The sequence below is a fragment of the Balaenoptera ricei genome, chromosome 3, assembly GCF_028023285.1.
Source record: "Balaenoptera ricei isolate mBalRic1 chromosome 3, mBalRic1.hap2, whole genome shotgun sequence".
Taxonomy (NCBI): Eukaryota; Metazoa; Chordata; class Mammalia; order Artiodactyla; family Balaenopteridae; genus Balaenoptera; species Balaenoptera ricei.
The window spans coordinates 63,557,156-63,584,111 of record NC_082641.1 but is presented as its reverse complement, the minus strand read 5'-3'; the positions used below and the strand labels follow the sequence as shown (position 1 = coordinate 63,584,111).

Below are 26,956 nucleotides of genomic sequence, written 5' to 3'. Positions count from 1 at the left end.
GGCTTTAGAACAGTCCTGATAATTAGTTAATGATGGGCTGCACATGTATTTGCTATTAATGGCTGAGATAACTTGAGTCATTGAGTGCCTAAGACATGTGCTTGACCTTACAACCAGGACTAGATGAAGAAGTGATCCATTTGAAAGTACAAGGTTTCAAAATAGTGACTATCTTCCTTCTTTCTTACTCCCACCCCTCCCCAACCAAATTATTACATGTGGACCACATGCCTAAGCTTTTCCATTTACTTCAAGTAAGAAATGTCTACCTGCTAGTGGATAAAGGTGTTATATGACCCATAAGAACAGTGAAATTATAGGAGTTAGTTATCTGCCCAGAGTTAAAAAGAGTAATTTGAATTCTGGACTGAGTAATCAATTTATAAATACTTAGGGAGTGGGCTTCCCTTGTGGCTCAGCGGTTAAGAATCTGCCTGTCAATGCAGGGGACACGGGTTTGAGCCCTGGTCGGGGAAGATCCCACATGCTGCGGAGCAACTAAGCCCGTGCGCCACAACTACTGAGCTTGTGCTCTAGAGCCTGCGATCCACAACTACTGAGCCCACGTGCCACAGCTACTGAAGCCCACGTGCCTAGAGCACGTGCTCCGCAACAAGAGAAGCCATGACAATGAGAAGCCCGCGCACCGCAACGAAGAGTAGCCCCCACTCGCCGCAACTAGAGAAAGCCCGCGCACATCAACGAAGATCCAGCACAGACAAAAATAAATAAATAAATAAATTTATAAAAGAAAAAAATACTTAGGCAGTATCTATCCATTCAGGGCCTGGCCATGAGCTGTGGGCTATGTCTCAATTGAATAAATTGCAGGCAGACGTCTGAATGCACCAAAGAGAAGTATAAAAACTCATCCACTAAATTCTCCACTATTATAGAAAACTAAAGGCAAAAGATGCCAGGGGTAGAGAACCAAAATAAATGACCTATGTACGGTGTGACAGGGCTAGTTCATAGCTTAGTGCCTACTACAGAGCAAAACATGGGCAAGTCAATTATTTGTGGTCTTGGGAGCTCCTCAACGGTGGGAGTTCCTCAGTGTCACTATCGACATTTTGGGCTACATAAATTCCTTGCTGTGGGAGCTATCCTGTGTGCTCAGTGGCACCCTGACCTCTACCTACCAGATGCCAACAGTACCCTACCCCTAGTTCTGACAACCAAAAATGTCCTCAGAATTATACTAGTTGAGAACCACTGGTATAGATATACCCAAGAGTGAAAGAGCAAATGAATAGGTAAATAAGTAAGTAAGTAAATAAATAAATAATCAACCACGGGCAACATTAACCTTGGCTGAGGATATAAGGAAAAACCACGGAGGATAAGAACATTCCATGTTCTGGGATTCCCAGCTGAGGAGTTAAATACAGACTTAGCTCTTTAGCACTAGAATTCTTCAACAGCTACTGAGTATTAGCACAGAACAGAAACGGTACCCCAACAGCCACTGCTGTCAAATTCCTGTGAAAGTTGAGTGGTGGTTACTAAGAGACAGAGTACTTCATCTGAATAGAATGTGTCAGGCTGGGATCTTTTAAAATAAATCAGTGAGTTGGGACAGACTTCTCCCCTGCTGTTCCACAGACTTTTTTTTTTTTTTTTTTTTTACTACAATTTTACTTCCATAAAAGCACAGAGGATTAGGGCCAATTGATCCAAAAAGTAGGAGAAATTTGACCAAGTTCCCTCATTTCCTTAGTGACCCTCCTGCAATTTTTCTTAAGTTTGCAACAGAGAAAGAGCCATTAAATTGTGACCTTGAAAATAAAAATAATACATTTAAAAATGAAACTCAGCTCCTCTATTAGATGAAACGAGGGTTTGTCCACATGCCTAGTATATAATGGCAACAGTTTTTCTTTTTTCTGTTGTTTTTTAAAGGAAATAATAGTAATAAAACACAACTAAAGATCCCACATACTGCAACGAATATCCTGCATGCAGCAATGAAGACCCAGTGCAGCCAAATAAATAAATATTAAAACACACACACACACACACACAACCCCCAAAGCCTCACTCCAGCAGATACTAGAGAAATGAGCAAGGCTGGGTGAAAATCCTCCCAGCCCTGAAGCTTCCAGAGGGAGGACATTTCTGCCTGTGTCAGCAGAGAGGCTTTGGGGCCAGTGGGTTGGCTGTCCTGGGGCTTTCTGGATCAACCTCACAGAGCTATACCACTGGAGGCACAATGAGGGCGCCCTCCAGCTATGGAGAGAACATCCTTGAGAATCTTGTGTGCTACGTAGAGAGGAGTACAAGATGGACAGGGGAGAGGAGTTAGACCAGAACATTCTGACTGACTGACAACCACACACCTTCTCTTTAATTCCCAAGTGCTCCTCCAGGGACTTTTGATCTAGTCCCCAAACTAATGCTGCCAATAATCCCTCAAGGAAAATTAATCCTAATGTTACAGTTATTGACAAATCCTCAGACATTTTTTGCTAGATCAGCTCTGGACAATAACTCATTAACATCATTAACTGTGTGGTTTCTGCAAGTACGGTACTAGGAAGTGTGTTCTTTTGTGTACACATAAAATGTTTAGAAGATTTTCTAATCTCCATTTTTTTCTTTATTCTCAAATCAATGATCTATAAAGGTTGTGTGGGATACTTTATCTTTCTAAAAAATGCATTTTTTATTTCCCTCTCCAATGCAGCCTTAATACTGGAGAATTGCAACCTGAAAGATTCATCTCTCAAGAACACAGTTTACAAAGTCTGGTCATAAAATCTACATTGATAACTTAATTTTGTATCTCTCCTTTTCAACTTTCCAAGCAATTGTCTGGGCATCTTACATTCTTATACTCATTCTACCTTTAGCGGTTATTACACTTTAATCAAACTCTGTCACGTTAGGTTGGCGGCAGGGGTACCTGATTCCCACAAAGTTGAAAGCACATCAGCAGCATCCTGGCTAGAGCCAGCGGGTGAGAAACTCCGGAAGACCTATCTGATAGCCTCCTCATCAGGCTCAAGCACCACCGCTAGGAAGAAACAAGGAATATTTTACCTACAACAAAATGCAGACAGCAAAACCAACACCATAAAAGGAAGTATCTCAAATTCCAGAGGGAAAAAGAAACAAAGATATTAAATAAAATTCCTGTTGATATGTATTCTAAACTCACACAAGAGAATGAAAGTGGAAAATGCAAATCTTAGTACTACAATGAAAATAGTTTTGCCCTTGAGGATGCCCTGAAATGGGACCACACTTTGAGAACCACTGTCCTACAACCTCCTATTTAATGGTTAGCCTAGCATTCTACCCCAGGATATAACACTTTATCCAACACCATGTTGTGGAACATTTAGACTGTTTCCAGGTTTTTGCCATTATAAAAAAAGCTACAACAAACATCCTTAGAGATATCTCTTTCTGCACATTTGTTTCCTTAGAATTAACATCTTAGGAAGTAAAATTTGAGAGTCAAAAACAAAGTTATTTTGTCAGGCTTTTTATACACACTGCCAATTTTCCCTCCAGAAAGGTTTATTAATTTGCATTCCTATCAGTGGTCGGTGCAAGTGCCTTCCATCCTTACCCACATGCCTATCAACATCAGGTACCATGTAAGCCCTGTCCCGAGAGCTGTTTTTAGAAAATCGAAACGTGACTGAGCTGGCTGTTAGTGAGCTCTGTCTCTTAGATGAACCACAATACTTGAGATTTACTGGAATTCTCTGCTTGCAGAGTACTTCTCTGATAATTCTACCAGAGTGTTTATTTACTGCTACTTCGAATTAGTACATTAGTATTACCATGTGTTTTCCACTTCACAATAAGTTTCTTGAGACAGAAACCATGCCTCATTATCACAGAATATACCACAGTGCTGAGCCCATGGGACAGAGACTGCACTGGGTAGTCGTGGAAAGAGCACTTTTCACCTCAGTGAGACAGACCTGGGTTTAAATCGTGGCTTCCCACTTACTAGCTGTGCAAGTTTGGGCGAATTACTTCCCCTTCCTTCCCTGAGCTTGAATGTCATCATGGTAACAGGGAGACTAATACTTATTTCATAAGACAGCTGTGTTGAAATGCTGTGTGTAAAATGCATCATACCATACTAGGCAAATAACAAATGTTCCATTTGTTTGTTCTCTCCCTTTTCCTTTCCAACGTTGAACTAACCTTGTGAAATCCAAACTCTGAGGATCTACAAATTCACTTTGATTTACGAATAAGCCTATAATTAATGAAGACAGCAGGCATCTCCTTAACAATGATTACCTCTGGGAAGTGTAACTAAGCAAAATTGACGAGCATTCTAATTATTCTTCCTTGCATCACTCAATCGTTACTCAGTCTCTCAGTCAGTCAATATCTGAGTGTGTACCGTGTGTTCCAAAGACAGATTACACCCAGTCCCTAAACAAAACAGAAATGTAAAATGAAATCCTTTTTAGTGTCAGAATGCTAATTCTCTGATCACACTGAAACCTGAATTCAGAGAGAAGCCATTCAGAAAGTTATGCTGAGAGAGCTGTTCTAATTGTACATCTCTGTGGCTGCAGGAACATCACCCCAGGCCCTATTCTGGTTCAAAGCTGACACTTATTGCAGTGGGGCTTTAGGACTAGAATATTTTAATGTGACCCTGAAATGTATCCAAATATGAACAAGAAGGCTTTGACATTTTCTGATAACCCAACCAAGGAAATTAGAGAAAAGACACTAGTGAGATAGGTGCAGTCCAGGTTGAAGTTCACTCCGGGTTTTATCTCAAAATTTAAACAAAGCACAAATCAAGGAGATTTATCTGTGCATCTGGAAGTACACCCCAACTAAGGTGTAGGGTGAGGAGTGTTCTCTGGGGAATAGCATTGCTAGAGATGGCAGTATGAACCCACAAAAATACTCAAGCCAGGGTATTTATACTGAAGGAAGGGAAGGGGAACTGACACTCATTCATGCTCCACTCTGTTCCAGGCACACGTGATTTCCTAGTGCATTCATATTCTTGTTTACCCCACCCCACTGACACCTACATCTTTCAGAGTCTGAGGCTCAAAGAGGTCAAGTGGTCCTCAGAGGTATATTCTGGAGAACTGTGTGTGCTCAGGCTTTAACAACTCCAGGAGAGATGTAAAGAAACTCTGGGACTCTGATGCTTGAGGTCAAACTGAGATTGATCAAGAACTTTTTGCTACCAGCACCTGAACGGTATATGCTAAAGTTGGTGTTAGTTCATCAGAAACTTCTCTTCAGGTCTATAACTCTATGTTCAGTAGACCTTAAGATATTGGCAATGGGAAGGCATGTGGGTGGGAAGGATTAGTTCCTTCAGATCTGAGACAGGTTTTAAAAATATGCTGGTAGCATGTTGTGGTCATGATATACCAATGGCAGCTTTGGGTTTTGATAGTGTGGCTATCGATATTCAAAAGATTCCTGATGGTGGGGGGAAAAAAAGTATTTCTTGAAATGTGGGGCATGAATCCAGCTTTAGGGGGTTCTTTTGACTAGCCCTGAGGAAGGGCACATGTGTAGCCAAGGTCTGTAGGGGAACAAGAATGTTAGAAATGTTAGGAAGAGGTGAGGGGGACTTCCCTGGTGGTACAGTGGTTGAGAATCTGCCTGCCAATGCAGGGGACACGGGTTCGAGCCCTGGTCCGGGAAGGTCCCACATGCCACGGAGCAACTAAGCCCTTGTGCCACAATTACTGAGCCTGCACTCTAGAGCCCACGAGCCACAACTACTGAGCCTGTGTACTGCAACTACTGAATCCTGTGTGCCTAGAGCCTGTGCTCCGCAACAAGAGAAGCCACCACAATGAGAAGCCTGCTCACTGCAACGAAGAGTAGCCCCTGTTCGCCGCGACTAGAGAAAGCCCACGCGCAGCAACAGACCCAACACAGCCAAAAATAAATAAATAAATTTATTTAAAAAAAAAAAAAGAAGAGGTGAGGGACTTGTGGTATTAAGAAGCAAATGCCCTCAGGCTAGCTTAAATAGAAGGGATTTATCTTAAGGAAACAGAGAAGTCTCCTGAAACCCAAGGGCAGGCAGGAGGGGTATCCAGGCCTCACAGGGAAGAGAAAAAAGGGAAACCACCAGGAATCAAGGGATGTGTCTCTCTGTCTCTGCGTATGTGTCTCTCTCTCCTCTAACACAGCTTCCTCTGTTTCTCTTGCACATGGCTCAACAGAGCTGCCACCAAATGACACCTTCAGTCCCAGAGTCTACAAAATTCTCTTGGAGTTCTTAGGGGTTTTTTTTGTAACAGACAATTCGTTCCCAAGGAGATTAAGCGATACACCAAAAACAAAAGCAGAGGCACCTGCCTTTCTGAAAAGGTGTTTTATTGCTTCTCCCTCTTCCCATCTCTAGATTCCAGAGAACAAAGAGAAAGGGATGGGAAAAGCGACACAACCTCACCTCTGGCTGTTGGCCTAACCTGCCTTGATGAAGGATGGAGCCCTTGTGGGTGACAGGACGGGTTCAAACAGCTTTCTCTCTCTTACAGATGGGTAGACAGTAAGGTGTACTCACAGAATTCTGAGCCAGTCATTCCTTGTAGGTGCTCTGTTTTGGGTGGATTGTTTTAAGGTTTTAGAAACTCATTTGGGTGGTCCTGCATTCAGAGTCTTAGCCTTCCCCTCTGTATAGGGTCTCCTCAAAACCCGTCTTCTATACAAAAGTCCTCCCTTATTCACAGTTTCACTTTCTATGGTTTCAGTTACCCACAGTCAACGATGGTCCAAAAATATCAAATGGAAAATTCCAGAAATAAACAATTCATAAGTTTTCAATTGCGTGCCATTCAGAGCAGCGTGATCAAATCTGGCACCATCCCGCTCCATCCCACCCCACATGGACATCGTCTGCTCCTGACATCCAACCATCGACATCACACAGGCTCCACGATCCAGATCACCCAAAGCTGATGATCCTCCTACTGACATACTGTCAGGTCAGTAGTAGCCTAACCCTACATCATAATGCCTACGTTATTCACATCCCTTTATCTCATCACATAGGCATGTTACCATCTCACAGGACCACAAGAAGAGTGAATGAAATACAGTAAGATATTTTGAGACAGAAAGCACATTCACATAACTTATTATAATATATAGTTGTAACTGTTCTATTTTGTTATTAGTTATTGTTGTTAATCTCTTACTGTGCCTAAGGGTTCAGTACTACCTGTGGTTTCAGGCATCCACTGGGGGTCTTGGAAAATATCCACTGTGTATAAGAGGGGACTACTGTACTCTGGGCTCCCTGCCCTGACAGATAGCTTTTATTTAGCATTAAATAGCAATTTTTTCTGGATACCATCCCAGATACCAAATTATGCTCAGCAATTTTAGCTAATGTTCTTCTTGGACAGATGTAAACTTAAAATCTTTTTTTGACTAACAGAAAAATAAACTAATAATTTTCGAAAACATGACAACCAATATTCTATGACAAAATATTATTAAAAAGATCAAAATAACATTGAATAGATCTCCAAAAAGTCGAGACCTGTCCTCAAACCCTTCTCTTCTAAAACTAGCTAAACAGAATTCGTGTCTCCATTTCTAAGTTACCAGAAAAGAGAATCTGACACTACTTGAGTCTCATTTCTCCCTGTGACCAGGGTCAGAGCAGCCCACCTTGTGAGCTGCAGCACAATTCTCCACAGGAGGACTGACCTAGGTATACAGACTAAAAGGATTAGAAGGCAATTGAATTTCTGATAATAGCAAACAGATAGTTAACAGATTTTGATAAGGCTTTGAAACCCCAAAGCAGAGATACCAAGGTATGTAAGATAGGCCATGCTGAGACCTAAATGAAAGACTTGTTTGTTTTTATCATAAAATGTAAAGTCAAAGCTAGAATAAACAGGGATAATCAGATTCAGCAGATATTTAATGGGAAAAGGTACTTCAGCCTTATACGGTTGTATTTGGTCATTGCTCTGTGTTGTATTTTCAGTTAAATTCCTTATGGAAATATTAACTAGTTGATTTGCTCCATTGTTTAAATAAAGTGTTGTATATCCATAGAATAAGCAAAATCTACTGCATCATATGTTAAAAATCCTGAGGATCAGGTAACACCTGACGAAAGCCTAGCCCAGTGCCCCATACTGTCCTAGTGGACATCTGACATCCTTTTTGACTGTCCAGCATCTGACCTCTCTTCCCATTTGGTTCATTCCCCACCTTGTGGGTCCTGGAGGAGGTAGATCTGACAGTGCCAGATACTCGTGATGACCTTCACACCCACTCCAGACTGACTTGAGAGCTACTGACGGAAGAAGTGGAGGTGGGGTTCCTCACTCTCTCTGAAGGTAGCGGAGGTTACAGCTGATGCCATCTTGAGCTGCTGCTATGGAAGTGGAAATAGTATAAACTATGACATCTAGCGCCCAACAGTAATGACAACTGTTTCCTTACCAGAGAACTTTAAAAAAAAAAAAAAAAAGCTTTATTGCGATATAATTCACATACCATACAATTCACCCACTTAAAGTGTATAATTCACTGGCTTTTAGTATATTTACAGAATTGTGCAACCATCACCACAATCAAGTTTAAAACATTTTCATCACCCCAAAATTAACCCCACACCCCTTAAACAACATCACTTAATTCCTCCCCCTATCTCCCTCCCAGCTCTAGGTAACCACTAATCTACTTTCTGTCTCTAAAGATTTGCCTATTTCTGGACATTTTATATAAATGGAAATATACAATGTGATCGTTTGTGTCTGCCTTCTTTCACATAGCATACTGTTTTCAGGGTTCATCCATGTTGTAGCAAGAATCAGTATTTCATTCCTTTTTATGGCTGAATAATATTCCATTGTATGAATATACATTTTTTTATCCATTCAATAGTTGATGGACATTTCCATTGTTTCCACTTTTTGGCTATTATGAATAATGCTGCTAGGAACACTTGTGTACAAGTTTTTATGTGGACATACATGTTCACTTCTCTTCAGGATATACCTAGGAGTGGAATTGCTGGGTCATATGGTAACTTCGTTTAACTGTCTGAGGAACTGCCAGATTGTTTTTAAAAGCAGTTGCACCATTTTACATTCCCACCAGCAGTGTATGGGGATTCTGATTTTTCCATATCCTCACCAACACTTGTTATTATTTGTCTTTTTGATTATAGTCACCCTAGCAGGTGTGAAGTGGTATCTTATTGTGGCTCTGATTTGCATTTCCCTGATAGCTAATGGTGGTGAGCATCTTTTCATGTGCTCATTGGACATTTGTATATCTTCCTTGGAGAACTGTTGATTCTGATCCTTTGCTCATTTTTAAATTGGGTTATTTGTCTTTTTATAATTGTGTTGTATAGTCCACCAGACCAGTTTTGAGGCATGGTTTTAAGAGTTGTTCCTGGCTACAATAAACCTACTTTTCAACATTTCTCACAATTCTGTGAGCTATCGACATCTTTTGCATAAAGTCATTTTCTGCTTAAATCGGTCACAGTTTCTATTGCAACTCAAAACACTGACTGACACAGACTCTGGAACCCAAAGCAGCACCCCTCACCTAGAGAAAATCACTTACATACGGCTCTACTGGCAACTAGAAACCTGTTTAGTGTCAGTATTGTTACTAAAGCTTGGGTTTCTGAATTCATGATTCTAAACTCTTAATCTATGCAAACTCAGTCCATGGGAACTTATGGGATTGACAAGTGGAAACTTTGGCAGGTTGAGCAGCAAGTAGGAACTGGAGCAGAGAGAAATAGAAAACTCTTAGGAAGTGGTTGCCATTTCTTGCCATTTTCCTTCAAGATAAAGTAGGTCATTGATTCTTGTTATTCAGATGATAAGGTGCTGACTGATGCTGGCAGTCCTCTCTCTGCCTCGGTCCTCCATCTCCCTGCCAACCTCGGGTGCCACACAGGGACTCCACTAGGATTTTCTTCCAAATGGTCAAATATGTAAATAAAGTAAGAGTCCTAATTCTATCAGCCTGAAACAGGAGGGAACGGGGCAGGGCACGATCTTTAAAAGAATGACACAACCCTTGAGGATGCGACATAAACTGGTTAGAACCAACTAGGTCCAAGATGGCAGAAGATTCGACTCCCAGTAGACCTTGAGCCTCACTATATGTTCACTGTACTACATTAGCATGCTAAATGACACACTCACCAGCGCCCTCACAGTTCCGAGGCGGACCATACTGGGCATATACCAATGCAATAGAAAACCATAATTCAAAAAGAGTCATGTACCAAAATGTTCATTGCAGCACTATTTACAATAGCCAGGACATGGAAACAACACAAATGTCCATCAACACGCTGGTCCCTGTCCAGCGGATAAAGAAGATGTGGTACATATATACAATGGAATATTACTCAGGCATAAAAAGGAAAGAAATTGGGTCATTTGTAGAGATATGGATGGACCTAGAGACTGTCATACGGAGTGAAGTAAGTCAGAAAGAGAAAAACAAATATTGTATATTAACGGGTATATGTGGAATCTGAAAAAATTGGTATAGACAATCTTATTACAAAGCAGAAATAGAGACACAGACATATAGAACAAATGTATGGATACCAAGGGGGAAGGAGGGGGTGGAATGAATTGGGAGATTGGGATTGACGTATATACACTATTGATACTTGATACTATGTATAAAATAGATAACTAATGCGAACCTACTAGCACAGGGAACTCTATTCAGTGCTCTGTGGTGACCTAAATGGGAAGGAAATCCATAAAAGAGGGGATATATGTATACATATAGCTGATTCACTTTGCTGTACAGTAGAAACTAACACAACATTGTAAAGCAACTATACTCTAATAAAAATGTTAAAAAAACAAAAACAAAACAAAAAGGGCAAAAAGTGGGCAGTGGCCAAATCCTGGAAATCTCCGCCCTTTCTCCAAGATAGGTGGAATAGTCCTCCCATTCATTAGCCTATGAAATTACCCAGCCCATAAAAACTAACCACCCCATATTTTGGGGTCTCTCTCACCTTTTGAGATGGACTGCATTCCGTCTATGGAGTGTGTATCTCTCTCAATAAATCTATTTCTTACCTATAACTTTGCCTCTGGCTGAATTCCTTCTGCACTGAGACATAAAGAACCTGAACTTCAGCAAGTCCTGAGACCAGGTGTGCAATCTCAACTAAAAGACAGTGGGGGACTTCCCTGGTGGTGCAGTGGTTAAGAATCTGCCTGCCAATGCAGGGGACACAGGTTCGACCCCTGGTCTGGGAAGATCCCACACGCCACAGAGCAACTAAGCCTCTGCGCCTCAGCTACTGAGCCTGCGCTCTAGAGACCACGAGCCACCACTACTGAAGCCCACGTGCTGCAACTACTGAGCCCACGTGCTGCAACTACTGAAGCCCACGTGCCTAGAGCCCGTGCTCCACAACAAGAGAAGCCACCACAATGAAAAGCCCATGCACCACAACGAAGAGTAGCCCCCGCTCACCGCAACTAGAGAAAGCCCGAGCGCAGCAATGAAGACTCAACACAGCCAAAAAAGTAAATAAATAAAAGACAGTGGGTTCAAGTCCCAATCTGAGTTTTGGCTGGGTTTGAGTCCCGGCCTGTGGGTTCAAGACCCAGTGTGAGTTGTGAGGTTTCAGGCCAATTGAACTACACATTTGGTTATCAGGCAATTTTAGTTCAGATATCAACACTGTTAACTTTGTGTATGCTTTCTCCCCACCCCCATGCCTCTTTTGTATCTTGGATTCTCTAAGAAGTCAAGGAAATAAGAATATCACTGCCTCCCAGGGCTGTTAGTGATCTGAGGCCAAGGGTTTGGAGAAAGTTGTTTTCTGCAGTTTCCTAGGTAATACCCTTAGCTCCCTCCTCTGTGCAGCATAGATAGGGGTGCAGCTATAGTGCCAGTCTGCCCTTAGTGCCCTCTCACTCCTCTTCTAAGCACTCATTTCCCCTTCCACGTCCCCTCTTCTCCCAGGAGAGTCTCTTAGAGCCTATATTTGAAGGGATTTGTTCCAAAGGGAATTCAACCTAAAACAGATGCTGATAGGTTTAAGCTATTAACCTTCTCAAAGGCATTTACATTTCAATGTCATTAATCTCTCTCTGTTGACTTGCATTTTCCAAATTCAAAGACCACTTTCAGTTCTCATTCTCCATGTCCTTGCTTTGGTCCCTAAGAACAAGGTGTTGAAGAGTGGTATTGATCTGAGAGAAGGAAACCTGAGATCCTAGAATGAAACATTTTGTGTTGCAATCCAACCACTTACGCACTTAACCATTTCTTAAGCACCTATTGTGTGCCTGACACTGTGTTCTAGCTGCTGGAGATGTAGCAGAGAAGAGAAGCAACGCCCCCGCCCTCATGCATCTTCCACTCTAGTGGTGGCAATAAACAATAAATACACAAAAAGATACCATTTCAGATAGTGATAGGTTCCATGAAGAGGAATGTGAAACAGTGAACAATGCGATTGTGAAAGATGTGAAGAAAGCCCATTAGGCAGGATGGTTGCAGAAAGCCTCTTTAAGAAAGTGGCATTTCCACCAAAACGTGAAGGGTGGATTTGGGGAAAAAGTGTTCCAGGGAGAGAAAACAGCAAGAGCGAAGACCTGGATGCAGGGACAGGCTTAGCACAGCACACAGGAGGTTCAGAAAAAAGCCAGTGTGGCTGGAATGTAGTAGAGGAAGGGTATGAGATGAGCTGAGAAGTAATCAGGTCAGGTACGGCCTTGGAAGCCATGGTAAAGATACAGAGAGGCTATCTTGCCCCAAGTCACACAGTTGGTAAATGGCAGAGTCAGGATGATAACCCAGGTCTTTTCAATCCTATCAAGTGTTTTTGCATTGTAATCTGGTTTATGCCCAAAATGGTGCTAGATGAAGAGAGACTTTACTGGACATTCCAAAACTGTCCTTCTTGGACATTCCAAAACTCTAAGAAGAGACAGACTGTTATCGCACTCTCTTCTCTTCATTCTCTCTTTAAAAAAAAAAAAAAACTAGATATGAAAACTTCAGAGTGTACCATGCTAAATCATACAAATTCTGTCTTTTAAACAGAGGATCTGAATTTTATAGATATTATAAGTAAATACCTATTGAACATTTATCATATGATCCCATAGAGCATGCAGAGAAGTTATTTTGGTGTTGCTATGTTTGACCTTATTAAAATTCAAGCACACAGGATTGCCTAACACCTTTTTTTTTTTTTCTACCATCTATTTTTAAACATAAGACCTACTCTCCCTATTACACATTAGGAAACTTAATATAGCTGAGGTGCTGGTCAGGATTAGCTACTACATAGATTGTCTGGGGCTTTTATGTTTTGCTTTTAAAATCAGAAATAAATCAAAATAATTGTTTTTTAAAAGTAAATTTGTGCTCAAAAAAAGAAAGAAATTGGCTAATAAACACCAGATGTGTGTTAGATCTGGTGATGAGCCCTGAACTCATGAGTGTTCCAGGACTGGCTCTGCCATTAGACTAGGGTTAGAATCCTAGCATACTTCCTAGCCATCTGACATTAGGTAAATTACTCAAGATTGCTAAATCTCCATTTTCTCTCCCATAAAATGGGAATGAAAACAATGCATATATCATAGAGCTATTGTGAAAATAAACCAAACTAACAAGTGACCATGCTTGGAATAGACTAGCTATTCCTTGAGTTGATGTCGGTTTCCCTTCCTTCTCTGGGTCTCTGTTCACTCATCAGAAGCATAAACAGGTCAGGGAGATGATGCTAAAGTCCTGTCTAGGATAAGTGTCATCAGCAGCCAGGCCTTCCAGCAATATTTGGACCACAGGGCAGTGAAACCTCCTGTTGTAGGCAGATAGAGAAGTTGCTAGCAAGATGACATGGAGACTGACAGAAAACTCCCAGAGGAAGGAGCAAGGAGGCTTCAGAGACTGGCGCTTGAAGGACCGGGATCCTAGCAGAACCCTGCCTCTGCTCCCCAGGCCCAATTCATCTTACCAATGCATTTGCTTCAACTAATTACTTGTGAGATTATTTGTTTAATGCCTGCCCTCTCCCGAGACTAAACTCTAAAGATTAGGAACTCTGTTTTCTTCACTCATTCTAGATTCAATTTACTTTGTTTTGCACACAGTAGGCCCTCAACAAATATTTGTTGAATGAATGAGCCTCTTTTCTTTTAGTAGGTACATTTCTGAAATTGGAGGTGTCTCGAATTTAGCTAAGCAACATGGTGGCATTGCTGCTCTGGCATTCATTTTGTTGGACCAAGTGGCCTGCAGGGGCCTTAAACTGACACCAGCCTCCTCATGCAAGAACATGTCCCGGAGACAGTCCTCATAGTAAGCTCCTGATATGACTTCCCCAGCAGTTTTTGTGATCAATAGTCTCCCTCACCTTCCATCGTCTTCCCCTTGTGCGCCCCTTAGATAAGACCCCTGTGAAGTTTACCAAAATCCCATGCATTTTGGTTTGAATTGACTGATCCAGGCTTAGCCCAAGAACCCCCAAGAATTCCACACATAGACCCTAATAAAGGCATGTGTGCCAGGTTCTGCCTCTCCCTTTGCCTGTACTCACTCTGCCTTGACCTCCCTGTATGGCCCCTTGAGGTACGCCATGCATTTCCTCCAGGACTTGTGAGTAGTAACCTTCTCTAGTTCAATTTCTCTTGTGGTCTTTTGTTGAACTGTTGCTCATGCTCACCATCCGGCACCCTATGTTCCACTTAATAAATGTTAACTTAATGACGTCATAACAGGAGGAAATTCATTTTATTTACAAATCAACAATTTTAAGCGCCCTAGTGAACTCAGCCAATAAGAGGAAATTTGTGATGAAAATTTCTGTTTAGCTGTGGATTTTTTTTTAAAGAGAAGTGTATCCAAACTAAGAAAGCATAGTAATGGCTCCATGAGAGGGCTTTGAGCATTTAGAGTTTGGTAGCATCAATTAACCCTCCCACATATCTTGGACTTTATCAGACTAGGATGTAGAGTTTTGGAACTGAATACACTCCAGTTGCCTTAATAGAGGACTTTTCTCTAGGCAAAATGCAAAGCCTATTTTTATCTGTCCATCTATGATCCGCCTCAAGGGTCAGTCTAGGGGAGGCTTCCCAATGAGTCACAGAAGGTGGGAATGATAACCACACACATCCTAATTGAAAAATCCCTCAGTACTTATCACTGTCCCCTCCAAGCTATTGTGTTTCCAGAGTCCCTGGCTATTGTCAATCCCTGGAAAATGAATGGTCAGCAACTAATGAAATTCTACCTAATCTAACAGGTTCAACATCCCAACTAAATTTGCTTCTCAAGGGAATCTGGATGACTTGACATTCACCTGCTCATTCATTCACTCATTTATTCATGCCATTCATTTATTAATTCAACAAATATTCCCAGTCCTGGAAATCCTGAGTGATTCTGAATGAGAAAAAGAAAGCTTAAACAGAGCGGTAATTAGCACAAGAGCTGGAACCAGGAACTAAAGAATATCTAATCACATACTGTGTCTGGAATATCTTTCTGCCCAGCTGGAGTATCACCTCTGCAAAATCTTTCTAAATTTCATTTTAAGAATATACTTCTTTTCTCTGTTCCCTTGTTAATATCCTTAGTATAGTGCTATAACATTATGTTGGAGTTAACTGCTTCCCCTCACCAGACTGTGAGCTCCTTAAGAAGGAACTGTGCCATCCAACCACCCTTATGTCTCTGGTGCCTTGCATAGGGCCAAGCATATAGAACTCATTATCAGTGGAACAGTTCTCTGCATTCCAGTGAAGTTAATGGATTTCTAGGTATTATCAGGCCTGTATTGTCCAATATGGTAGCCACTAGCCACATGAGGCTATTGAGCACTTGAAATGTAGCCTGGGGGTGGGGAAGAAGAATTGAGACGTACTGTAAATGTAAAACACACATCAAATTTCAAAGACTTTGCACACAAAAAAGTTGGGGCTTCCCTGGTGGCGCAGTGGTTGAGAATCTGCCTGCCAATGCAGGGAACACGGGTTGGAGCCCTGGTCTGGGAAGATCCCACATGCCACGGAGCAACTAGGCCCGTGAGCCACAACTACTGAGCCTGCACGTCTGGAGCCTGTGCTCCGCAACAAGAGAGGCCGCGATAGTGAGAGGCCTGCGCACCGCGATGAAGAGTGGCCCCCGCTTGCCGCAACTGGAGAAAGTCCTCGCGCAGAAACGAAGACCCAACACAGCCATAAATAAATAAATAAAATTTTTTTAAAAAGTAAAATATCCCATTAATAGTTTTTATATTGATCATATGTTGAAATGATAATACTTTGGATATTGAGTTAAATAAACATATTATTAAAATTAATTTCACCTGTTTCTTTTTACTTTTTTAATGTAGCTGTTAGAAAATTATAAATTATATACGTGGTTCACATTGTAATTATTTTATTATCCAATAGAAATATTGGATAATACTGGGCTAAATCAAAGATTACTATTTCAGGTACAAACCATACCCAGTCTCTTATATCTGATTCTCTCTTTTGGTAGGAAGGAAGGGGAATTTGGTTATATCGTCCGAATTGAGTCAAGGCTTTCATTGAGCCTAGGTTCAGAATATCCAGGGAATATAAGACACTTTTTTTTTTTTTGGCAAAATTCTATCAGTTAATATGTCCCACATTTTGGTAGGTTTGCTGTTTTAAAGAAAAAAAATCCAACTCTTGCTGTAGTCCCTATACGGAGTCAAAGTCTCACCAAGGGCATGTAATACCCATGCAGCCAACACTTAAATAGCCCTTCAATTCCTGGCTCCAAGAGCCTCTGCTTTATCTTCTCTCCTCCCTCAGTCTCTGGCATCCTAAGCAGTCACCCCTCCCATCTCAGCTTTTTCCACTGACCTCAGAAGAGGGCTGTCTCAAATAACACCCTTGTCAAAACACCTAGGTAAGCACAGAAGTGGGAGACATCATATAAATAGACATATGGCAACACAGTGCTCCAGACTGATAACAGAAACCACTTACCAACTCTCCTCACCTTCCAAGAGGTTTCTTTCTTACAATGATTAAATGTAAATGTCACTAATAAGTTTAATTCTATCAGCTTAGGCAGACCTTTTTTATACAGGCACTGGCAAAGCTGCAAATGAACATGATTTTTAAGATTTGGGCACTGTTGTAGCAAAAACCTCTGCGCTTAAACAGAGAAATTAAAATTGACCAACAGGGGCTTCCCTGGTGGCGCAGTGGTTGAGAATCTGCCTGCCAATGCAGGGGACACGGGTTTGAGCCCTGGTCTGGGAAGATCCCACATGCCACGGAGCAACTAGGCCCGTGAGCCACAACTACTGAGTCTGCGCATCTCAAGCCTGTGCTCCGCAACAAGAGAGGCCGCGACAGTGAGACGCCGGTGCACCGCAATGAAGAGTGGCCCCCGCTCACCGCAACTAGAGAAAGCCCTTGCACAGAAACGAAGACCCAACACAGCTAAAAATAAATAAATAAATAAATAAATAAATTTAAAAAGAAAAAAAAATAAAAATAAAAAATAAAATAAAATTGACCAACAGAAAAGATCCAAAACAAAAATTCTGAAAAATTTCCAAGTGATCTGTGGGAAAGACCAAAAGAGTCAGGCTTCGCTGGACTACAGTCAGAAAAATACAAAAATCATGGATGTCTATTTACGTATCTTCCTCCATACAGGAGACCATAAGCTTGAAACATTTAGTACAGTGTTGGGCACGCAATAGGTGTTCAATGATTATACGAGAGTATAGGCGCTTACTATTTAATGGGATAATGCAATCACCATGGTTTTCTTTTCTTTTTTTAACCCTGAGTGGTATGGTAGGCAGAACCCAACTTCCTATTTTACTCTGAATACAATCGGAAGCCCTTACCACGGCCTGCAAAATCCTACATGATTTGCAACCCACCCACTTCTTAGACTCGTTTCCCATCACTCTCCCTTATTTGCTCTCGAAACCTGACCTCCTTGTGTTCCTCAAATAAGCCACACACAGTCCTGCCTCAGCGCCCTTGCACCAGCTCTCCTCTTTGCCTAGAATACTCATTCCTTCAGTCTCTGCTCAAATGTCACCTCATCACAGAGGCTTTCTTCACCACCTGATCCAAAACAGTATAATCCTTATCTGCTGTACTTGTCCTCATATCACTGATTGCCACCTGACATACTACATATTTGTTTGTTTATTTGTCTCCCCAATCTGGAAAGCCACTCCCAGGAGGGCAGGGACTTGGTTCATTTTGTTCACTGCTGTATCCTTTGTGCCTAGAAAGTGCCTGACACATAGTAGGAGTTCAGTAAGTAGTTGTTGAATGAATAAACAAATGAACATAGATTGGAGTCCAGACACCGGGATCTAGTCCTAATTCTACCGCTAAGAAGTTGTGTGACTTTGAACAAACGTCCCCTGACACTCAGTTGCTGAATCTGTAAAAGGATTGGTTGGGAAAAGATGTTTCTATAGCCTCTCCCAGCTCTCAAATCCTGCAGGTTTTATAGAGATGCTTTTTACATACAACTTTTGTATTAAGTTTTAGCAACATGAAAATCTTTTTCTTGTATCCACAAACAATGAGCCCTCTGGGCACTTCATTATGATTGAAGACCCTACTCCAAAGGCCCTGGATGAAGTCTTCCCCCATCCTTCCAGACAGGATAGACCCCAGGACTTCCTGCCTACTTTGAGGTGTTTCATACAGACCTTTTCTTCCTTAAATCTCTTATAACAGTTAATGACATAATTACATTTTTCTGTTTCTCCACCTAGAATGTGAGTATCTTGAGGACAGTAATGGAGTCTTAGTAATGTTTGTATCCCCAGCATGGTCCTTGGCAATTAGTAGGCATTCCATGAATGTTTAGTGAATGAAGGAATACAGGAAAGCCAAAGTGGAATAGGACCATTTCTCATACTGAAAATGGAGACATCACTCTCGCCTCATTGATGAATGGTGGGCAGAAGGTAGCTTGGCTGCTAGTAATGATTCATCTGAAGGGATGTAAAGAAATTAAAACTTACCGGTAACCTACTAAAGGCCAAGCACTCTTACACATGTTCACATAGTTTATTTAATCCTATGACAACCTATGAATTAGGAATTATCACTAATTATCCCTTTTTATAAATCTGTAAAATTATCCTGATTTAGAGATGAGAAATATGGAGCTCAGAGAGGATGGGGAATTTGTCCATGATGGAATGGCAAACAGGGTTGCCACTCAGGCCTCTTCATGCCAATGATATTCATATCACTGAATGATACATCAGAAGGGTAGTTCTCTAATCTAATACAAATACTGGCATGTATAATGGTGAGCTTCCCTGCACTTTACAATTAAAGGTGATTTTTTTCCTTGATTCAGAAAGGTGGCTATAGATAATTCTATATATTATTGCTGGAAGAACAAAGAAAAGATGCACAAGCAGATGACACTTTGAACCTTTTGAGTTTTTAAAAGTGAGGTTTTTTTCTGATAATAAAGTGCACTGTCTGTTCATTATAGAAAAACCAAAAAATATAGTTAAAGAAAAAAGTTTAGTCGACCATTATCCCATCACTCAGAGACAACCACTATTAACCTTTTTTTAACCTTAAGGTTAATAAAAGTTACTATAACCTTTATTATGCTAAGCTTTATTAACCTTTTAAGCCTTTTCCCAATACATACTTTATTTTATAGTGAGATCATTCTAAATTATAAAATGAACTTGTTTTCAAATTCAATATATGTACTTCCCATAATGTTAGAAATCTTCATAAATAACATTTTAATAATGGCTTAATAATACCAAAAGAGATGCCATAATCAATCATTCTGTTATTATTACTTAAGCTATTTCTATTCAGTTACTTTCACGTGCCTCTCAATTAAAAAAAAAATCAGTCTGTAATTCAACTTCTGCAAATAGTTCTGATCTTTGAGGAAACACAGAGACAACTTTTCCATTCAAGAAGGGGAAAACTCCCATTATTATTCAGAATAGTGAATAAAAGGTCTTCCCTTTTCCTCCAATAACCCTTCCATATAGAAGTTAGTTGGAGCCATTCAAGTTTCCCCTACAGTAAGAAAGGATCTTTCCTCCAAAAGAAGGGAGGTGTGGAAGTCTAGCAGTGGCTGGGAGTAAACAGACCGAGGCTCACATCTTGGTTCTTACATCTACTTGCCGTATACCCTCAGTAAATTATGTAAAGCCTCGGTTTCCTCACGTAGAACAGGACAGTTACCTCACAGCGTTGCTGGAAGGGTTTAAAACGAGAACTGAGCCTGGCACGGAGTGAGCCCTCTTTTAACTGTAAAACTTGGATGGAGGAGCTGAGGGGAAGAATGTCTCATCATTCTTCGTTCCCATAAATAGAGAGTATTCGAAACTCTCACCTCTAGTCTCAGAAGAAAGAAGAACTTTAGGCCATAATTGTAAACTCACGCCCACCAAAACGGTTTGGTTTCTGATCACACTTTGAGGTTAGAAGACATTCAAGAACTCCCAGTTCCCAGAGGAGTTCCTGCCAACAGAAACCTCTCTCCTGAAAGAGCCTACAGCTGCCACCTCCTTTCCCCTTGCCCCACCATGGAGCAATCTCTACACATCTCCCTTCCTTCTCTCTGCTGCTGCCTCTCTGCTCTGAGCCCTCCCCAAACACAACTTTCCCATCTGCCTGTCAGTCTCCTTTCTCAATGACACCAATCTGTTCTCCTAAATCCTCTCCAGAAGTTTACTGATTTCTTGTTACCCATGTCATCAAATCCAAAATTTTTTAAATGGGATGGTTTTCATGGCCTCCACCACCACCATCTACCTCTTCCTCCATGTCTCCCTCCACTCTACATTCCGACGCTCGGCCTGGTGTCCACCTTATCATCTGTAGTCAGAGCAGGCTGACGTTTACTGCAGATAAATCATGCCTTTACCTGAAGATCTTGACCTTTGGCAAAGGGCAACACAACCCCAAAGTGGTATTTTGAATCCCTATCAGCTGCTCACATTTTAGAGTAAACGAGTTTTCAGATTCTTGGGTGGCAGGGGTGCAAATTTTGCTTGGGCAAAAGGATATGAGGATCCTGGATGCCATTAAGGGAAAAGGTTGGATTGACAGACTTCCCCTTCTCAGTACTGCCCGGGAATCACAGGTCCCTACTCCTGTTCCGTCTCCCACAGGTGCCTTCTCTTCTGCGTCTCCTTTCTGCAACTCTTGCCCATTCTCCAGGGCCTAAGTCATGCCCACTACTTTTGAAGGCAGCCGCAGATCTACACACTCTTCTGACCTTCCACAGTACCATGGTCTGTCCTTCCCTCCCCTCTCGTGTATTCAGCACATTGTCTCATGGTCCCCATATTGCTTCCTAACTTCTTCCGCAAAGCCTTTGAGGGCAGGGACTGTGCCTGCTCCCCACTTGGTAAATATGTGACCGATATTCCAGACTTATCTGACTGACAGTTCACCCTAACCAATGCCCCTCTGTGGGCCGTTTCAGCTTCAGCTCTGCTGTCTTTGGTTGGGCGGCACGTTTAACTTTGGGTAAGATGGGCGCTCTGCAGTGCTGCACAACCACCTGTCACCTACAAAGCCTTTCTACTGACATTAATAGATTTAGGAAGGGACACAGCTGACTAACAAACCGAAAAACAAACAAAAAATCTAAAACTAAAAACAAACACCTTACCCCCATCCCCGTACTCAAAGAGAACAAGGAAAGGTAAAAACAAATCCAAATCGAGAGGAGATGATTCCTGCTATTCTCATTTTAGGGCCTACAAGAAAGAAGGGAGGCAGGGAGACCCATATTTGTGTATAGTTATTACCTAATTGTATTCACATGTAATGTTGATGTTTGAAACCAAAAAAAAAAAAAAAAAAGCAGAATTTTAATAACAGGGGTGACTGAAATTCATGCTTCTTTTCTCCAAAGAATGTATGGGCGTTTGTACCAAAATTAAGTCCTCTTCGAGCAACCTAGGCCAGTGCTGGGCATCCAGGAGACTTCCAGTCCTTTGAAGTTTCCAGAGCGGCTTCTCGGCCTCCACCCCACCCCATACCCTCTTCTCCTCTGGCTCAGGCTTTCAAGATTGTTCCTAGGCTTTGGACCAAATGTAAGCATTTCTGCACAACTCTGCAGTTCGGCAGGACCCGAAGTAAATCCCCAGGAATAAACAAGAGCAGCAGCAAGTCACAAGGAGCCGGCTGGGGGGAGGGGGTGGTAGTGAGGGAGGAAGGGGGGATGGGGAAGGATGAACTTTGCTGCTCCAGCCGGGCCTGTCACTCCAGCTGACAGCAAGCACCTGCACCTTCAAGTTCTTCTTCACAAGGCAGCGCCCCCAGAGAGAAAGTGCTTAGCTCGAGGGAAATGAACCCCAGCGCTTAAAAAGAGGGAAAGGAAGGGTGCGGCGTTTCCCCCGCGCAGCACCCGCCCAGCCCCGCTGCCGCCCTCCCGGCCCGGGCGGCGCGCGTCTGGCTGCGGGCCCAGAGCGAGGGGGCCCACGCTACCTGGCGTCCGGCTCCGGCTCCGGCTCCGAGTCCGACTCCGCGGCCGTCCCGTCCTCCTCGCCCGCCGACTCCTCCTCAGTGTCCGGCCCCCGGGTCGCCTCCTCGTCCGCGTCGGAGCCCAGGGCGCTGTCCGCGGCGTGGCTGCTCTCGCTGCTAGCCATCGCGCCTCTCCCGGGCCGGAGCTGGAGCCGGAACCGCCCGCGCCGCGCCTGGTGTTCTCCCTCTGACGGCGCCTCCGGCCCAGCCCGGCCCTGCCCTGTACCGGCGGGGCGGCTCGGGTTCCCTCCCGGGGGCGGGCGAGCCCCGTGACTTTAAATAGGCGTCAGAAAGTTTCACCACCGAGCTTCTGGGGCCCGGGCTCGGCGTCTCCTCTTCCCCGCGCGTCTAACTTCCCCCAGCCCTCCCCGCCCCAATTTAGGCGGATCCCTGGCGGGCCCTTTGGGCAACTGGAGAGCACCACTCCGAGGGGCGCAGGCTCCCGCTGCATCCGGGAGTTGGGAGGAGGAAAGGCACACAGCCCCCCTGCTTCTCTTCCCTCTAGAGTGGGTTAGGTAGGCTTCAGGTTTGGAGCAGAGCTGAGCTACTCGATGGGCCCTTATCCCAACCAAATAACTACTCCCTTTTACAGAGCAGAACACTTACTACTAGTTCAGGCACTCGTAATTTTCCCCTCACAACTCTGCTGTGGTAGGTTTAACTAAGACGCTGGTTTTATAAATGAGAAAACAGGCTCAGAAGAGCTTGGGTACCTAGCGTGCTCAAGGTCCCCTTTTGCTAGTAAAGTGACCCAATGGGAAACAAAGTCTGCCCATTCAAAAGCCCAGTTTTGAACCATTGTTCAGTACTGGCTCCTTTTATATTTGCAAATCAATGTTGTGTATTCTCTTCCTCAGTGACTCCTGGATTATTCAGCCAGGAAACTTTTATCTCCACAAATCTTAAAACTTTGAAGAGGAATAATTTTCCCTACATTGGCCAAAGTCTGTTTTGTCTGAAATTCAACCCAAAGTCCCAGATCATGCCATGCCCATGTTTAAGAGCCCTCAGTGGCTTCCCACTGTTCTAGGACTAAAGCACAAGGTCCTTGGGAAGATAAATGCTAACAACCCACATCTTAGCTGTCTGGTCTTGTCTTTAGAAGTCAGGAGTTCTAACATTTATCAAGTCACACCACTGTGCCTTTATGTACACAATTCCTTCCACCTGAAACGTTCTTCCCATCTTTATTTACCTGGTTACTCATCATTCAAGATCACACCTTTCTCTGAAATCCCCAGCTTTAGCTCAATATCAGTTTTAGGTTCCCACATTATCCTACATTCAAATTACGTTTGTGTCTCTTTCCCCAGTAGACTCTAAGTTTGTTATCTTTGTCCCACTATCCCCATCTCTTACAAGCGCAGAAGCTTAGCAAAGTACTTAGCACATAGTAGGTGCTTAATGAATGGTCCCTGCACTGAAGAGAACAGGCCTATGTAAAACAGGTAGAGATATCTTCACAATACATAAAGATCTTTTTTTTCATAAGGATGATTTTATGGCTAGAAGAGCTAACACTGATTTTTAATTACAGCAAATTCTATTCACAGAGTTGTTAAATATGATAAATGTAAATTAGGTAGTATTCCCCAGTTACAGTTATCCCTAGCTCATATGTGTGCATTAGGTCTGTGGGCAAAGAACTGCAGGTAGTTGAGGTACAGTACAGAAGCATCAGCTAGGGGGCATGAGAGGGAAGACAGCAAGAGTCCAGCCTTCCAGGGTTCACTAAACCAGGTTTAACATCAGCAGTATGCATTCTCTTACAGCAGGTAGGCTTTTGCATTAGTAATCCCAAGTGTCTGCTTACTAGGACAAAAAGGAATCAATTGCAGCTGTGGGATCTATTAAACACTAATCAAAACTACAGGTATATTCCCTCCATTTAACTCAAAATTTCTTAGGAACACTAACTATAGTCAACAAGATTTGTGAAGATCCTAGCTCAAACCAATCCAAAATTTAGAACTGCAGTACAGATTGCACATTTTAAACTTTCTAACACTACTTTCTTGAGTAACAACATAAATAGAAATGGCCAGATCAATACAAATAGAAAATAAAAGAATGTATTATTCACAACACAAATAATTCATATTGAAAATAATTTAAAAGCCTAAAAAATTCTCTCATATATTGACAGACCACTTATCTGACATATTTAGCAGTCACAAAGTGCATAATCTTAGGTTTCAGTCTACTGATTTACAACTGTGTGTAAATTTATTAACTTCTTGATCTGTTATAGCGATACGGCTGAAAAGCAGCAACAGTGAGATAGGGGGCCCGGTGGTCATTGAAAGCTGAGAGAACAGTGGCATGAAAGAGTCCATGGTAAATTCTGGGGCTTTATTAGGAAATGTCATAATACTGTAGAGGTAGAATGCCCCAGACACTTACCCATGCCTGACAGCTACACAGTATTACTATGGAGTACTATGGCTATTATTTATTCTTTATAATTATTACCTGGAATCATTACTAGAATATTAATTATACTCAACACATTCTGATAAAGAAGAGTTGCACAGTGTAAAATACATTTTAGGGAAATTTCCAAGAAAAAGAACTAGTATATAAAGCTTAATTGCTTCAAAAGCATTAATCATCAGTAAACTGAAAAATTCACCTGTGTGGAAAGCGTCATTCCTAATAATGCCAGAGAAACAGGGTGCTGATGTGGCTAGTTGGCTTAAAGAAGAATGAACTTGAATCCAAGATTCTCTGCATAATCTAAATAATTACGCACAATAACCGGATTCAGTTCAGCTCCAGATGATAACTAGAGCCTCAATCTCATCTCAGAAGTAAAGACTTTCACAGAAGAAAGAAAAAAGAAAAAAAGCAAAAAACACATCGACAATTTCCATATATAAACTTTATTCCATTTGATCATACAAAAATTTAAACTTAAAGAAAAAAATGAAAATATGCACCTTTTACAAGTCAAAAAGCAAAAGTCTTGTTAGCATTTGAATTGGTCTGCAAAAAAACCAAATACATTAGAGGTACAAACTGTGCTACAGCAGGTCTAAAAGAAGTTGTACACAGTCCTTTTGAAAAAGTTAAAACTGTTTTTAAGATTATTTATATTTAAATTTACAGGCACTGACCAATTTACAAATATTTACATAAACCAAAAACAACCTTAATAAACACTGTAGCTTTTTTAGCAGCCACCACTATTTCTTCTTGTGGAAAAGAAATGCTAAAAAAGATATCTTTACAAACATTAAGCTTTTATTTATAATAATGTTATGTCTTATCTAGAACATTTTATAGTGGCTTACTGCCTAAAAATTCCAGTTTAGATTACAATCCTATAATTATACACAGAAAAAACTCTGATACTATCAATAGGATATAATCTCAACTTTGATCTTTCAGTTTCTGTTGCTTCATGTCACAGGAAAAATAAAAGCAGGAAAACGGGAAGTAAAGCAAAAGTGCAAATTGCACTAAGTTATCATAAAGCACAGAGGACTTAATCTTTTCAAAATGTCTACACTGAACTGATTCTTCAAAACAATTCCCTAACTGCTGTACAATACAGAGTTAGTGCTCATATTACTACAGTGCAAAATGTAGTTGTTTCAACACAAAATTTAAAGCAATCGCGAGTACACCAAAAGCATGTGAGGTACTAATGAAATGCTAATATCGACACAAAGCCTCAGTCTATCCTGATGAGTCAAGTGAGGACTTTAGGCAATTGTCCAGTATTTCATGCCTCCGCAGTGATTTCACTGAAATAAAAGATTTCATTTTGCTTCAAGTAACTGAATAACTGACTCGAATCTTCACTTCACTAGAACAGACTCAGGCAACAAACCATCTACTGACGGTGATACTTTTAAGTATGTATAAATCAGACCCTTTCCAAAACAGTTCACACATCTCTTCAGTATTAGCATGTGGTACAATTAATTACAGTTATAGCAAAAAACTTTTATTTGATAATTCCCAAAAAAATATTTTATTTGATCTCCTGAAAATTCATGCCATAATATTACTAATCATCAATGTAAACATTTTCAAAAATACATCTTTAAATCAAAGGGTTTTATTAGGAAATGTCATAATAAAATATGCATATATAAGTATGTCCTCTTAAGAATAAAACATGAAAACAAGAAGAACAATTAAAAAGAAACCATGATGAAGGTAAACAAAATGCATTATGATGTTACTACTGTTCTTTATTAAGAAATAGAGGCCAGTTATCTTTTCAGGATAGCAGTTCTTAACGGTAGTATACTGTTCAAATCTCGTTTGTTTTTCAATCTGTGCCATGACTGGAAGAGAAAGAAAAATCATTCTTAAAACCTAAAGTATATGTGGAACAAAAGACTGAAAGAGGAGTTACTAGAATGTTAACAGTGATTTCTCAAGGCAGTAAAATTTGGGGTGACTTTTTTGTGTCTGTGTTTTTATCTCCCAAGTTTTTA

General features: G+C 41.5%; 2 protein-coding genes across 8 annotated transcripts in view; both read right to left on the bottom strand.

Moving 5' to 3' along the window:
• The window catches only part of CMYA5 (cardiomyopathy associated 5), a 120,858-nt gene extending 98,049 nt beyond the window's left edge, over positions 1 to 22,809 (bottom strand). For 2 of the 4 annotated variants that reach the window (XM_059916645.1, XM_059916646.1), the window contains exon 1: positions 22,470 to 22,807. In XM_059916645.1, coding sequence (XP_059772628.1) covers positions 22,470 to 22,630 — 161 coding nt within the window. In that variant the 5' untranslated portion in view covers positions 22,631 to 22,807. Of the gene's footprint in view, positions 1 to 22,469 lie in introns of all 4 variants that reach the window. The other 2 variants (XM_059916648.1, XM_059916647.1) reach the window with 2 other exon arrangements.
• A 2,559-nt stretch (positions 22,810 to 25,368) lies between these two features.
• Positions 25,369 to 26,956, bottom strand: part of TENT2 (terminal nucleotidyltransferase 2) — a 58,425-nt gene continuing 56,837 nt past the window's right edge. For all 4 annotated transcript variants that reach the window (XM_059916637.1, XM_059916639.1, XM_059916638.1 and 1 more), the window contains one exon: positions 25,369 to 26,803. In XM_059916637.1, coding sequence (XP_059772620.1) covers positions 26,729 to 26,803 — 75 coding nt within the window. In that variant the 3' untranslated portion in view covers positions 25,369 to 26,728. The remainder of the gene's footprint in view (positions 26,804 to 26,956) is intronic.